The sequence below is a fragment of the Phascolarctos cinereus genome, unplaced genomic scaffold (genome assembly GCF_003287225.1).
Source record: "Phascolarctos cinereus isolate Bilbo 61053 unplaced genomic scaffold, phaCin_HiC Scaffold_4;HRSCAF=312, whole genome shotgun sequence".
NCBI lineage: Eukaryota > Metazoa > Chordata > Mammalia > Diprotodontia > Phascolarctidae > Phascolarctos > Phascolarctos cinereus.
The window spans coordinates 449,078,749-449,095,485 of record NW_027555847.1 but is presented as its reverse complement, the minus strand read 5'-3'; the positions used below and the strand labels follow the sequence as shown (position 1 = coordinate 449,095,485).

At 39.4% G+C, this 16,737-nt stretch overlaps 1 protein-coding gene across 2 annotated transcripts in view; it reads right to left on the bottom strand.

Moving 5' to 3' along the window:
- The window catches only part of ZNF704 (zinc finger protein 704), a 349,579-nt gene that overhangs the window by 15,140 nt on the left and 317,702 nt on the right, over positions 1-16,737 (bottom strand). For both annotated transcript variants that reach the window (XM_020976198.2, XM_020976199.2), the window contains exon 8: positions 7,665-7,765. In XM_020976198.2, coding sequence (XP_020831857.1) covers positions 7,665-7,765 — 101 coding nt within the window. The remainder of the gene's footprint in view (positions 1-7,664; positions 7,766-16,737) is intronic.

Sequence of the window (16,737 nt, the reverse complement as noted above, 5' to 3'; positions counted from 1 at the left end):
TGGCTTTGGAGTCAGAGGACCTGAGTTCAAATCCTACATTGGCTGCTTCCAACCTATATAACATTAGACAATTCATTTAACCTCCTAGTCTTTGGTTTCTCTATCTGTAATAAGAGGGTGTTGAGCTAGATAGTGTCTAAGTTACCTTACAGCTCTAAGTCTATAATTTCTTCATGGAAGTTTTTTTTTAAATTTAAAAATCGCTTAAGTGTTCATAAAACAATGTTACCCCTTGAGGTTTGCTTGTTTTCTTTTTTTTTCTTCTGAATTTAAACAGCAAAAAAAAAAGATTTCTATATATATAGAACACAATAAAAGGATCATATATGAAACTGAGTCTTTATGTCATGCCACTTGCTTTTAAAAAAGTACATAATATATTCCACATGTTCATTTCAAGACTATCCTGCTTTTTGTGTTTCTTTCTGAACTTCCTTCTGTTCTCATCTGTGAATTTAAAAATGTTTTAATGACCCTTTTGGCATGGCTATCCCCTTTCTTTCCTTAAACACAATTAAAAACAGACAGAAAGGGAAAAGGACCTACATGTACAAAAATATTTACAGCAGGTCTTTTTGTGATGGCAAAGGACTGGAAATTGAGGTGATGCCCAATAATTGGGGAATGGCTGAATAAGCTGTAGTATATGAATGTATTAGAATACTATTGTTCTATAAGCAATGATGAGCAGGCAGATTTCAGACAAAACCTGGAAAGACTTATATGAACTGAGGCAGAGTGAAGTGAGCAGAACCAGGAGAACATCATACACAGTAACAGCAACACTGTGCGATGATCAACTATGATTGACATAGATCTTCTTAGTAATACAATGATCTAAGACAATTCCAAAAGACTCATGACGGAAAATACTATCCACATCCAGATAAAGAACTATGGAGTCTGAATGCAGATCGAAGCACATTATTTTCATGTTATTTATTTTGTAGTTTTTTCCTTTTGTTCTGTTTCTTTTTTTATGACGTGACTAATATGGAAATATGTTTTACATGATTGCCCACATATAACCTGCATCAGATTGCTTACCATCTTAGAGACGAAGGAGGTGAAGGAGGGAGAAAAAATTGCAACTCAAAATCTTATAAAAAAAATGAATGTTAAAAATTGTCTTTACATGTAATTGGGAAAAATAAAATACAAGTTAAAAAAAAAGAGGGAGGAAAAAAAACCCTTTGTAACAAATAAGCATCGGTAAAGCAAACAAATCTATATGGTGGACATGTCCAAAAATTTGTCTCTTGTTTTACTTTGGGAGTATCATTTTTCTGTCAGGAGGTGGGTAGCATGCATCGTTATACGTTCTCAAGAGACATGGCTGGTTTGATCAGAGCTCTAAATCTTTCAGGGAAGATTTCCTTTGCAATGTTGTTCTCACTGCATAAATTGTTCTCCTGGTTCTGCTCACTTCATCATGCATCAGTTTGTAAATCCCAAGATTCTCTGAAATCATCTCTTTTATAGTTTCTTATAGTATAATAATATTCCATTGCATTCACACATCACAATTTGTTTAGCTATTAACCAAATAATGGGCATCACCTTAGATTATTCCTTATTTTTCTCCCTCAATACCCTTTCAGAACTGTGTTCTGAAAAGACACTTGCTACTTCTCCCTTCATTACAATGTTAGCACTGTATCATCATACAGTTCCTTCCAACTGCTTAAATTTGTCATTCTATTTTTCTTTGACTCTATCTAGTGTTTACATTTCAAAGTTTTTAGTGAGATGATACCACAGAAGCCTGGGTCATAAATTTGATAGACCACATTCCCCAAGTTCCTATCAAATAAATCAATCATTTAAGGCACATAAGGGATGAAACCTGCAAAACTGGGGTCTGGGTATTGACCCTTCATGATGAGTTCGTAACAAGGGTGCCATGTTGCCTTGATGGGTATGAAGTGCTGGAAGTAGTGATAAGGGTGGGGAGTGAGATGCTAGAAACATGCCCAATGGGAGGCTGAGTATACCCAGATCGTTTTTTCTTTCTCAGCTATAGTCCTTTCATAAGAAATACACAAAAGTCATATATTCCATTAAAGGTCCATTATTTTTCCTCTACAGATTTATATTCATACTGTTTTTTTTTCCATTGTTGTTCTACAGAAATGCTGGTGATTTGTGTGGTTTATTTCATATCCTATAAGCTTGCTAAAGTTCTTATTTTCAATTAATTTTTAATTGACTAGCTTTAAGTATACTATCATTTCTATTGCAAAAAAGTAATAATTTTGCCTCTTCTTTATCTATACTTATTCTCTTGATTTGTTTTTCTTGTTTTATTGCTATAGTGAGCAGTTCTAGTCCTATGGCAAATAGAAGTGGTTATAATGGCCATCTTTGTTTCACCTGATTTTATCAGAAAGGATTCTAGTTTATCCCCATACATATAATGGTAGTTCTACATTTTAGACATATAGTATAATAGTTATTATTTTGATGAAAACTCCATTAATTCCCATATTTTCATAGTATTTTGTGACAGAAATAGATGTATTTTGCCCAAGCCTTTTCTGCAACTGTTGATATAATCAATATGATTATTGTCCATTTTATTATTAATATGGAAAATAAAGTTTAGAGTTTTCCTAATATTAAACTAGCTCTGCATTCCTAGTATAAATCTAATCTAGTTACAATGTAAAATCTTTTGTGATATGTTGTTTTAGCCTCTTTGCTAAAATATTTCGCAATAATGTTCATTAGGGATATTGAACTATATTTTCTTTTTCTGTTTTAACTCTGCTGGTTTATGAATTAAGACCATATTTATGTCACAAAGGGGATTTAGTGGGATCCCTTATCTTCTTCTGCTATTTCTGCATACTATTTATGTAATATTAGAATCAACTGTTCTTTGAATGCTTTGTAGAATTTACTTGTAAATCTATCTGGTTTGGAATTTTTTCTTTGGGAGTCCATGTATGGCTTGAAGTTGGATTGCTTAAATTCTCTATTTCTTATTTTGTCAATCTGGGTATTTCACATATTTGCAAATATTCAACCATTTCATTTTCATCATTGGTCCTCTGGAATCATGGATAGTCATTGTAATGATCATAACTCTTACAGCTTTCAAAGCTGTTTTTCTTTTAAGTGTTGTTATCGTATCAATGGTTCTTATTCTGTTCATTAAATGATTTTTAATAGTCTTCAAAATTTTTTGTTTTAAAAATGAATATAAATTGTTCTTCTGGTTCTGCTTACTTCTCTCTGCATCAGTTCATACAAGTTTTTCCATGTCTCTTTGAAATAATGTATTTTCTTCTTACGACACAATAGTACTCCATCCCATTCATATTCCATGACTTATTCATCTATTCCTTAAGTTTGCACTTTTTTGCTAACCACAAAAAGTGAAGCTAAAATAATTTTGTACATATATCAACTTTTTCTTCTTTGACTTCTTTCAGATCTAAGCCTAGCAGTGGTATAGCTAGACCAAAGGGCATGTACCATTTAGTAATTTTTGTGTGTGTGTATAATTCTAAGTTGCTTTACAGAATGTTGTAGGGTATGGCTAGGTGGCACAATGAATAGAGTGCTGGATTTGGAGTCAGAAAGACTCATCTCTCCCATTTACCATTTTTCTTTTTTATAATCTTTGCTAATCTATTGGGTGCAAGATGTAATCTCAGGAGTATTTTAATTCAAAGTTCCCTAGTTATTAATTATTTGTAGTATTTATTCATGTGTCCATAAGGAGTCTGAGTTTCTTTCATTGAGAACTGCCTGTTCATATCCTTAGTCCATTTATCAACTGGGGAATGACCCTTACTCTTATAAATTTGAATAATTTCCTCATATATCTTGGAAACAGGATCTTTATCAGAGAAACTTGCTGCAAAATTTTTTCCCCAATTAATAATTTTCCATGTGATATTGATTTTATTGGATTTGTGTGGGCAAAACCTTTTAAATTTCATGTAGTCAAAATTATCCATCTTATTTTCTGTGATCTTCTCTATTCTTTGTTTGGTCATAAATTTTTCTCATATTCATAAAGGTGATAAGTACTTTTTCCATTTTTCTCTAATTTGTTTATGATGTGACCTTTTATATTTAGGTCAAGTATCTATTTGGAGCTCACCTTGGTATAATGTTTGAAGTGATTGTCTGAATTAAATTTCTTTTATACTAGTGTCCAATTTTCCCAGAAAGTTTTATCAAATAGTAAGTCCTTATCCCAGTAGCTGGAGTGTTTATATTTACTGAATACTAGGCTTTGGGGTTTGGTTGCTTCTGTATGTTGCACACCTTATCTGTTCCACTGATTGATCTCTCTGTTTTTCAAACAGCAACCAAATTGTTTCAAGAATTATTTCTTTTTAGCACAATTGAGCCTTAACACTGTCAGACCACCTTCACTCCCACTTTTTTCATGATTTCCCATGAAATTTTGACCTCTTCTGTCTCCACGCTAATTATTATTATTGTTTTTTCTACAAAGTAATCTTTTGATAGTTTGATTGCTATGGTATTGAATAAATAAATTTAGAAAGTACTGTCATTTTTATTATATTGACTTGGGCTACTTTTATCACAAGCACATAATATTTTTCCCATTATTAAGTCTGTCTTGATTTCTGTAATGGTGGCTTAGAATTTACATAGTTCTTGCATGTTTCCTGCTAGGTAGAATTCCAAGTATGTTATACATTATGTAGTGAGACAGAGTTGCATGAAGTCATCAGCCTCACTCTCTCTTCCAGAGTTGTCACAGTTCAGTGGCAGACAGAGTCAATGGTGATGGCTTGGGATGGAGTAGATGACCTTGGTGTCTTCATTGTTGTATGCCTGTGAAACTTGGACTATCAGTGTTATGCCAGGAAACTGAATTGCTTCCATTTGAATTGTCTTAGGAAGACTGTGAATATCACCTGGCAGTATAAGGTACTGGACACTGAGGCCCTTTCTTGAACTAAACTGCCAAGCATTCAAACTCTACTGCTGAGATCCCAACTCCAACGGGCTGGCCACATTGTTCAAATGCCAAAGGTATGCTTGGCTAAAAGACTATTTTATGGGGAACTCACACAAGGCAAGCCCTCACATGGTGGTCAGAAGAAGCAACACAAGGACATTCTCAAGGTCTCCCTGAAGAACTGTGGAATTGAGTGACACGGGAGACACTAGTAAAGGATCACCCAGCATGGGATACCTGCATCAAAGAAAGTGCTGTGCTCTATGAAGAAGCTCAAAAGAAATGCAAGATGTGCAAATTTAGAGAATCCACCTCGAATGTTCACAGGGACTATTTGTGCCTGACCTGTGGTGGAGCACTCTGAGCTCACATTGGTCTGATCACCCACAGTTAGACACACTGGACCTTGACCCCAACATAGCGATGTCATTTTGGTCCTCTCTGAGAATGGACAACCAGACAACATTATGTAGTTATTTTAAGTGGAAGTCTCTAACTCTTTGTGCTGAGTTTTTTTGGGTTTTATTACCTCCTGAAAGAGAGTAGATGTAAGGTACAGAATGAAACAAATATTTTTGTATACAGCCACTGAAAGAATTTATTTTTCTTCTCTCTCTCTCTCTCTCTGTTTTCTAATTAAGTAGGAGGGAGAGAAAATAGATGTCTATTAATTAAAAAGAACAATTTTAAAAGAATTGTTAAATAAGTTGTGTGTGTGTATGCACAGTTGTGTGTGTGCTACAGATGTGGAATGTTGCATATCCTTTTAGATAGGTCACTATATTTTAAGTTTTATTGTTTTACTTTGTTACACCTCTCCCACAGTGGGGGTAAACTGGGAATGTTTGTAAAACAAATATCAATAAAACTTAAAAAACCTACATTTCGAACTCTTCATGGTAAGTTATTCTTGTTTGCAAGACAACAGTTTTGCCTTTTAGAATACTGTATTCGAAGATTTCTTCTCTTGTAAAGTAGAAACTGCCAGGTCCTATGACATCCTGACTGTGTTTCTTTGGTACTTGAACTGCTTCTTTTTGGATCTGTGCTGTGTTTTTCCTTTGACTTCAAAGTTCTGTCTGTGAGACTTTTCCTTTAGAGATTTCTTTCACGGGGATATTAGTGGATTCATTCTATCTTTACTTTGCCCTCTGGTTCTAATAGATCTGAGCAGTTTTTATTTATGCTTTCTTGAAATAGTACTAGTCCATGACTTTTTTTTTTAATCATAATTTTCAGAGAGGAAGACCATTCTTGAATTACTTCTCCTTGACCATTTTTCCAGGTCAGTTGTTTCTGATATCAGATAGCTTATGTTTTCTTCTATTTCTTCAGTATTTTTATTTTGTTTTCATATTCTTTGCTGTCTCAGAAGAGTCAATGATTTCTGTTTGGCCTATGCTTTTCAGTTAGCCCATTATCTTACCAAGGTTTACCACTTTTTGTTGTAAGTTATTTATTCTCTTCTGATTCTTTCAGATCTTTTATTTCATCTGTTCTCTTTTGCTTCACTTCTTCTGGGTATTCACATAGTCCTTGTGGAAAACTGACTCTTTTCCCCTTGAGTCTCTGCTTTTGGTCTTTATAATTACTCTCTTCCAGGTTGGATTTTCTTATATCTCCGTATCTACAAGAATTCTTTATAGTAGTTAGTGTTTTCTTTGGTTCACTCATCTCTCCAGCTTTAGTTCCTGAACTTGAACTTTTTGCCAGGGGCAGGCTTTATCCCTAATGTACTTTTTGGGAGGGGTGACAGACCCTACTTGGTTTCAACCTGTTTATCTGGGTTTCTATGCTCACCTCCACCTCTCTGGGTTAGCACCCCTGCTCACCCACTTCAATCTTTGCAGCTCGGCACAATGGATTGTCAGGGCCTTCACGGCATCTCAAGAAGGCATTCTAGGGGCTTTGGGACCCAGGGGTCCAGGGCATCTGTGTGTGGTTGCAACTGTACTGGCTGATATAGATCCTGTTTGTTTCCAACCCCACAGTGGGTTCTGAGTCATGTCTAAGAGTACTTCCTAGCCTCCTCCACAACCTGCCCTGGGTACAAAAATTCTTAGTTACAGCCCTTTCTGTAAGGTTTTTTTAGGAGATCCTCTTTGATTGATTAAGAAAATCTAGTATGGGGCAGCTAGGTGGCGCAGTGTATAGAGCACCAGTCCTGGATTCAGAAGGACCTGAGTTCAAATCCGGCCTCAGACACATAACACTCACTAGCTATGTAGCCCTGGGCAAGTCACTTAACCCCACTGCCTAGCCAAAGGGAAAAAAAAAGAGAAGAGAGAGAGGGAAAGAAAGAAAGAAAGAAAATTTGGTATCTCATTCAATAGAAAACTTATTTGATGAAGCCAGGACTTTTAAGTTGACCTGGTATAAGCAGATAATTTTGAATTAACAGAGTTTAGAATAAAAATCTGTGCCTTGAATTTATACAACTATTGTGCCTTAAACATGACAAATGCCTTTACCTGTCCCTTAATAAAACAAACTTATTCTAGAAATTTTACCACTACTCTCCTCCACCTTCCAATTGACAACTCTGGGTCAGTGACTTCTGAATGCAAAAAGTGGGACTGAAGGAGAGGGTATTTTAATTCTACCACTCTACCACAGGACAGGTTAAAGAAGATTCTGTTGCTTATTTCTCTGTTCCCTTGATGTATTTCTAATTGTGATTCGGCTTTCTCGGGACTGGACTTGTTCCTCGGCTTACCTTAAGCTGACTGCTCCTCTGGGAGGTGAAGACAGGACTGAATGATTCTGCTGTTGTCTCTGCTCTCCTATGCCCACAGGACGATTGTGTGTTGGGGAAACCTAGTAGAAAACACAGAAAACACAATTTATAATGTAATGCCTGTTTTTCTAAAATCCTCCCTCTCATCAAACTGTGCTGTGTAAGACACTTGGATACACAGACTGACTACTCAAAGAAAAGGCACATTCTCTGTCTTCCCAGAGGTTGCCTTTTAAAACAGACAAAAATAATGACAATATGGCTTTTTTTTAAAAAAAAAATGTAAAACAAGAAAGACAACATATTAAAAACGGTGACAGCCAAGGAACAATACCCAAGCTTCTGTTATGTGCATTCTGGAAGCTGTCCTTAGTAACAATCTATATTTGAAAAGTATCTTTATTTTTTTCAAAAATAGAAAAGTTTTATTTACACTTTAAAATACTTTACAGAAACCAAGGGATCGTGCTTTCAAAGCCATGAAGTGTCAAGTGGCTTGTTGGAGACTTGTTTCTCCCCGCCCCATGGACTATTCTAGATGATTTATCCAGTATTAGAGATTGTTACTGGTGTAGGTTTATCTTGAAGGGAACAACCCCTTCTACATTAATTTTTACCAGACTCCAATGATAGGGTAAGTGCTCAATTTGTATTTGTATATAATTTTAAAAATATATAATATTTTATTTTCCCCCCAATTACGTGTTAAAACAATTTTAACATTAAAAAAAAGTTTTGAGTTCCAAATTCTATCCCTCTGTCCTGTCCTTCCCGAGAAGGTAAGCAATCCATTATAGTTTATACATGTGCAATCATGTAAAACATTTCCATACAAGTCATTTTGTACGAGAAGACTCAAATTTAAAAAAAGAATGAAAGAAAGAAAGTGAAAAATACATCCTTCAGTCTGTATTCAGACAGTATCAGTTTTTTTTTTTTTCTGGAGGCAGATATTTAACTGAATAGACTGAACTCATCCCCTGGATGAATAAATGGCAGAATCAGAAGAGACCATCTGTAGACTTGGCTTTGGATCTAGTCACATCCTCTCCCATTTTCCATTTCCTGTTCACAAGACCTATCTCTCCACCCCTCATCTATAAAACCATCTACAACACTGAGAACTATACTGTGTAGAGGAGATAGGTAAGGGTGTCTTCTCCCCTGCAGTCTTCCCTATGGTCTTCCTGGTATATCGTCTTGACCTTGGTCATCTTCTTCCTAGTGACTCAGTCCCCAATTTCTCTTGGTGAAAATGCTGGTCTGTGGCAAGGGGAAGGATATGGGCAGAGAATCACTGACTCTCTACAGCTTGCGAGAAGATGCAATAAGAGATAAAAATGACCCTAGGCCCTCCCTCCCATAGGAAATGCTCCAGGATTGACCCTGTCTTGTCTTTTCACTTTCTCACATTCTTCTCATTCAAATATCATCCAGCCTAGAGCTAGAAGAGCCTTGGAGATCATCTTGCTCAATGCTCTGCTCTTAGAGATGGATACAGGAGCTAAAGATAAGAATGGTTGAATGACCTAAGGCCATATATGTCGAAGGTCCAGAACTGAAAGTCAGGTCCTTTTATCTCAAATAAAATGATTTTTCAAGCATACCACCAAGATTCTCCAAAATTTCATCTTGTTTCCTCTCCACCTGCAAAAGCTCTCACACCCCCAAATCACAAGAAAGCAAAATCGTATACTGTTTCCTTATTTATTCTATACCTTTTCCTTCTCTTCATTATTCTCTTCTTCATCTGTGTCAGAAACCTGGAGGTCCTCATACAGAATACTGCCCTGATTCGGGGCCAGGCCCTTTGTAATTCTGTCCAGAGAAGGAACTTGGGGTACCCCTGCACCTGACTTCTGTACGGGGACTGGCTGTGTGTCCTTGTCCAATGGGGGTCTCTGAAGTGATCTGCCCAGTTTGTCCTGAGGAACTTGTTTGGACGCAATTGTGGGTTCCTGGGTCAATTCTTGACTAAGCTGGCATACAGAATTTCTAGGCCTTTTGCACTGCTGGCCAGATGAATCACGCAACCATGACTTTGAACAGGTTAAGGGATTCTGAGACTTTCTGGCAGAATGAGACAGGAGGCATGGAGGAATTGGGCCTGCCTTGGGCGGAAGGATCACTGGTTTCTGAGTTTGGGCCATGAAGTCTAGTCCTTTCTGGGAAGGCCCTGTTAAACTTCTGTATTTCTGTTGAAGCCAATTTTGAAGACTCCAGTCTTTACGCAGGGGTTCTGAGGGATGTTCAGGTTCCCTCTGAGCTAACTGGACTGGAGGTGGCAGAGATTTCTGAAGGGGTTTGGCCATAAGCTTCACAGAAGGAGTCCTTCCAGGCCTTTCCAAATGGACCTGGGGAGAACATACTGGATGAGGAGATTTTGCATGTTTACTGGATGGAGGGCAAGGAGGGGCAGGTTGGCATGGATGCCGGATGCAGCTCAAACTTTCACTAGGGTCCATATACACAAATTGTCTCTTCTGGAGAGGGCCAGCCTGGCTCTCCTGGGGCAGGGGCACACATCGTCTCTCCTGGGGAGGGTCAGAATGACTCTTCAGGGGCAGGGGCACACATCGTCTCTCCTGGGGCAGAGGCACACATTGTCTCTTCTGGGGGGGGGCCAGACTGGCTCTTCTGGGGCAGAGGCACACATTGTCTCTTCTGGGGAGGGCCAGCCTGGCTGTCCTGGGGCAGGCACCGTTTCTCAACCTTCACCTTCAAAGTTTCCCTTTGGACCTCATTCATGGTTTCAAATGGCTTTCCCTTCATGAAAATTTTGGTTCCTTGGAGGTTGATAAGGGACTCCTGAGGGAGCAGTTTAGCCAGCTCCTTCTCCTGTACCTGGCTCATGACCTTGAGCCTGGGGCCCTGGTCCTTGGGTGGGCAGTATTTTGGACACATCTTGTTTGTCTTAATGTGTCCATGGGATCTGCAGCTACCACACATTAGATCCAATTTAGGTGCCTCTGGCTTGGGAAGATGCTCTGGGGGGAGGCGTTCCTTCTGCTCTTTCCTTTCCTCTGCTCTGCGGATTCGGCGAAGTTTATCTTGGAGCCTTTTCTTCTCTTTCCGCAATTCCTGCTGTTTCTGCTCATCTTCCAGAAGGATCTTCTGGATGGAGTCCTCATCCTTGGTGCTCCTCACGAGGATGTATGCATTGATCACTGCTGGGTCCTGGACTACCTCACTCCGCACATACTCCTTGCCAGACTCATCAATATAAGTCCGGTGAATAACCAGAGATACAGGAGCTGAGGTGGTTGAGTGCCGATTCTGCTTCTTTTCCTTGCCTTTGTCTTGGAGGTGAGCGTCCCCATCTCTGAGCATCAGCTGCTGCAGCTCCTGGAGCTCCTGCTTTTCCTTCTCTCTCTGCAGCCTCTGAGGGCTGGTCTTACCCTCCAGGAGGTCCTCAATTTCACAAGACATCCGCTCCACCATACGATCATTTTCTTCATCTGAGCTGCTACTGTCCGTATCTGTGGACAGCACCTCAGTAGAAGCCAGGAGCTTGTTCTGGAGGTCAAAAATTTTTTGGACCTGTTGCTGGTAGATTCTCTGCTGCTCTGCCCCTGAGGAATGGGGCGCTCGCGCAAATCTGGTGAGGGCTCTGGTCTTGGTCCCTGAGTACAGCTCCTTGGTAGATAGGGCTCGTATAGCCGCAACTACCTCCCAGCGGGACAGCTTCTGGATCTCCTTCTCTGATATCCCAGATATCTTCAGCAACTTCTTGGCTTCCTTCAGGGTGAGACGCCGAAGGTCTGCATCAGTACCCATCACTTTCCCTGACTTCAAGCTAGTTTTGTTTTTCTGCTTAGGTTTACAAGCAACTTTGACATAGGAGATGCCCTCCCCACAGCCTGTGGGGTCAGCCGCTCCTGTCACCTGTAGCAGACACTGTCCCTTGGTGGCTGCCAGGAAAGCCTGAGTTGTATTCCATGGAGCAGCCTGGATCTCATCATTGAAACACATACTTTCATCACTGGTCTCCTCTGTGTTCAGGAGTGATATCTCCCCATAGCCAGCATCCTTGAGACGCTGCTGGGCAGCTTGCATGCTATACAAAGCACAGCATTTCTCTGGGGTCACCATGACCCTCAGCTCCTCTTTGCTTGGCAGGCGGAATCCAGTCTTCAGTACCCACCAATTAAAATAGATGCCTGTCCGATGGAAATCTGAACACTTAGTGAGCCTCCTTCGAATGCTGCTCTCAGAAAGTTTGGGGAAGGCCCTGTGGATATCCTCCATGCGAATCCTCCGAGGCCTGTGAGGGCTCTTCCAAAACTGCCTATATATAAACACCTGGAGGAATTCATGGATGTAATTCTTTGCCATTTTTGAGTTGGGGGCAGGAACTTCATCCAGTGGACACTGCTGCCCAACAGTAAATATATCTTTCACTTCCCTCAGAAAGTAGCCTGCTTTGGTTACCACACCAAGGAAGTCTGTGTCTGCCATCTGATGTGGGTAGATGGGAGCCCGAAAAAGTTTGTTTTCCAAAGCCTGTAAGAACTGTCCAGCATGGAGTTGCCCTAGGAAGGGTGAAGATGAACAGAATACAGGGTTCCCATATTTGCAGGCAGGAGGCCCAGTGTCCTTCCCATTTTTCCTTTTGTAATAGTTCTGTATCTGGGAAGCCATTCCGACCTGGTTCAAGAATGGTGGATTCTCCTCGCTCCATTCAACCAGAATGAGATCTCCATCCTGCCCACTCAGGTCCTGAAGTGTCTTCATAAAAAACATGTGACCTCCCCCTGAAGCCTGCAGCTCCTGCTCCCGTTCCTGGGCTTTCTTTTGGATGTGAGAAGTCAAGTTGTGGACAGGGTGGGGCCCTTTGCCCAGCCACCTGACTGGTGGTCGATGAAACAGAGAGAGTTGCTCAGCTACCATATGGGTAGGAAAGAGGCTGGAGTGTAGCTTTGATGCTGGAACTGAATGTTGGATTATAGGGTCCCTGAAGGGAACCTGAAGGCCATGCTGCTGGGGGAAGTAAAATTCATCATTGGACAGGTTCCAGGGGTCCTTGGCTTTCAGCTGGGCTGGAGTCTGCTCAGCTTCATCCTCTCCCATCATTTGGCCCTTCTCAGAAAGCTGCTTCTGGATTGAGAACACTACTTCTTCAGGCTCCTTGATATCAAACAGCAGGAGGTTCTCATCATCTGGGTCAATAGTTAGGACTGCAGGATACAGTGGCTTATGCATGGCTTGGGCATCCCAAATAATGTTGTCCTCCCATTGGCTATAGATAAGGTCTTCACTCTCAGGGATGAAAATGGACCCACCAGGCTGAGAAGGGTCATGGTCACCTGTTTTGAGCAATTTGGTTTTCTCAGAGGGAATCCACCCTGCCTGAGAAACTTTTTGGGCATCAGGGAAGGATGTTTGGATGTCTCTGTTATCCCAAATTATGTCATCTTCCCAGGACTTCTGAGTGACCATCAGAAAGTTTTCATCCTTCAGCAAGGAGTGGTCTGTTTGGGGTGTCTCCTCCTCTTCTGGTGGCTTTTTTTGGAGTCGAAATCCATAATCAAAACCTCTCCCATGGGGAGGGACCCCCAGTATGTCATACCAAAACTTGGCAGGGCCATACCGCCATGGGGCCACCCCCTCTGAGGGAGGGTCCTGGGAACAGTCAGCCAGTTGGGAGCCAGGCTGGGGAGCTACTGGAGCCATCATTTTTATCTCATCATCTGTTAGGCATTCCTCTGGGTCTGGTGATCTTGCTGTCTGGGGGCCCCGCAGGGTAAGTTCTGGGGGACATTGTGCCTTCTTCTTTTTCCTCTTTCTTAGCCTCCCTCTTACCTCCTGCCACATGGATGGTGTCTTCTGGGTCTCAAAAAGTTGGAAGAAACGAAGAGTCTTTCCATGCCCAAATTGTGGCCAGAGGTCTGTGACTGTAGGTAGGCTGGTGTCCTTCAGGCTTATTCTCCAAGGATTTCCATGATTCTGTTCTTCCTCATTTTCAATCTCCTTCTTAGAGCCGTTGGAATCCACAAACAAGTCCTCTGGGGAGGAGGTATAGTTGTCTCTGGAATGTAGGGCCCTGTCTTCTTCCATTTGGGATCCTGCAATTCTGTCCACGTGCAGAGGCAGAAGAGATGGGAAGCCCTTCTCTTCTGTCATACTATATAGGGATGACCAGAATCAGCTCCAAAATTTACTTTTATATCCTCTTTTCAGGTAGGATTTACACCTCTCCAGAACTGTGAACAAGCCTGGGGCCCATAATAAGGGTGTGGTACTTCATCCTCAGAGGTGAGAACTCATTCAGAATTCTTGCAAGGTCTTATACAGGTTAAGGGCCAAGCTCAAATCACACAGCAAACACCTGAGAGTCCTTACAGGCCATTATTATTATTTTTCCATATTAGCCATGTTGCAAAAGAAAGCACAAACAAAACAAAACAATAAAAATAAAGCAAAGAAAAGTATGCTTCACTCTACATTCAGAGTTTATCAGTTTTCTCCTGGAGGTGAAAATCATCATGGGTCCTTTGGAACTATCTTGGATTACTGTCTTGATCAGAGAAGACCATACTTACAATATTGCTGTTATCTCATTCAATATTCTCCTGGTTCCATTCACTTTACCTTGCTTCAGTTCATATATTCCTTTCCGTGTTTTTCTGAAATAATCTGGCTTGTCATTTCATAAGCACAACAGTATTCTATCATAATCATATGCCATAACTTATTCAGCCATTTCCCAACTGATGGGCATCCCCATAATTTCCAATTCTTTGCCACCACAAAAAAAGATACTTTAAATATTTTTGTTCAAATAGGACCTGTTTTCTTTTATTTCATCTCTTTGGGACACAGATCTAGTAGTGGTATTACTGGGTCAAAGGGCATGCCTGGTTGGGCTAGGTCACACCTCCACACACGGCATCAGTGTCCCAATTTTTCCACATCCCCTCCTGAATCTGTTATTTTCATTTTCTGTCGTAGTAGCCATTTTGATAGGTATGAGGTGGTACCTCAGAGTTGTTTTAATTTGCATTTTCTCTAATCAGTACTTATTGAGAGCATTTTTTATGTGACTATTAATAGCTTTGATTTCTTTTTTCTGAAAATTGCCTTGTCATATCTTTTGATCATTTATCAATTAGGGAATGGTTTTTATTTCTATAAATTTGGCTCAGTTTCCTATATATTTGAGTAATGAGGCCTTTATCAGAGAAACTTGCTGTAAATCACCCCTACCCCCAGGTCCCTGTTTTCCTTCTAATTTTGGTTGCATTTGTTTTGTTTGTGCAAAAGCTTTTTAATTTCATGTAATTATCTATTTAACTTCCTATAATTCTCTCTCTCTCTTGTTTGGTCATAAACTCTTTTCTTATTCATAGATCTGCCGGGTACATTTTTCCATGCTCCCCTAGTTTACTTATGATATCACCCTTTATGTCTTAATCAGTTATCCATTTTGACTTTATCTTGGTATACAATGTGAGATGTTGGTCTATGCCTAGTTTCTGACAAACTGCTTTCCAGTTTTCCCAGCAATTTTTGTTAAATGTTGAGTTATTATCCCTAAAGCTTGGCTCTTTGGGTTTATCAAATACTAGATCATTACGGTCATTTACTACCGTGGACTGTATATCTCATCTATTCCACTGATCTACTACATTTCTCAGCCAGTACTGGATTGTTTCAATAATTACTGCTTTGTAACATAGTTTAAAATCTGGAATTACTAGGTTATCTTCTTTCACATTTTAAAAAATTGATTCTCTTGAGATTCTTGACTTTTTGTTCTCTAGATGAATTTTGTTACTATTTTTTCTAGCTTTATAAAATACATCTTTTTGTAGTTTGATTGGTATGGCACTGAATAAGTAAATTAACTTCGGTAGAATTGTCATTTTTATCATATTGGTTCAGCCTACCCAATTAATATTTCTCCAATTGGTTAGATCTGTCTTTATTTGTGTGAAAAGTGTTTCATGATTGTATTCATATAATCCCTGGGTTTGTCTTGGCAGGTAGACTCTCAAGTATTTTACATTATCTGCAATTATTTTAAATGGAATTTCTCTTTCTGTCACTTCCTGCTAGGTTTTGTTGGTAGTATATAGAAATGCCAATGATTTATGTGAGCTTATTATTTATATCCTGCAACTCTGCTAAAGTTACTTGTTTCAATTGATTCTCTAGGTTTCTCTAAGCATACACCTACCATCTGGACAGAGGGAATAGTTTTGTTTCCTTGTTGCCTATTCTAATTCCTTCATTTTCTTTTTATTGTCTTATTGGTATAGTTAGCAATTTTAGTGTCAAAGCCATATTTTTCTGTTATGTGCATTCTAAATGCTATCCTTAGAAATTATCTATATTGGAAAAGTACTCCTAAAAAATCCATTTTTAACATCTATTTTTATCGTCTTCTCAAATTTCCTCTAGGGTAGGGTAAGTGTCATTATTCTAATTTTACAGATGATAGCTACCAAGGCACAGAGACTTGTCTAAGTTGAAATAACTGGGTAGGACTAGATAACTTCAGAATTTTAGCTCTTTTGTTCTTTTACTTCACTAGCTTACCTCTAATCCACTGACTCTTGCTTAGAAAACCTCCACAGAGGCAGTTCAACTAAATGAGAACTCTTGAGAAAAGTGTGAAACTTGAAATCCTTTCAACCTCTTTCAAATGCTGTAGCCAGAAGGCTCTCTGTTAATCTGCTTGGATTACTAAACTATTTCAGATTTTCCCTCCTCAATCAATGCCTATTCTCTTTAGTTTGACTGACTTCACAATTTCATCAACTGCAGATACCACAACCTTTTCATGCCTTCTCATCTTGACTGATTTTTATCTATGTATCATCATAAATACATCTGGGATTAAATGCCTAGGGAATTACAAGTCTCTTTTAAAAAAATAACCAAAAGCAAAACAAACCCCAAATTAAATTAATTCCTAGTTCCCCCACAACCTGTTCTTCTACAGAGGGAAAACTATGCAGCAAATTGAACATCAGAAGAAATATTTAGCAAGAAAAATGTCTACTACATAAAAAGTACACGTCTTCTATAACTCTTTAGAAACGAAATC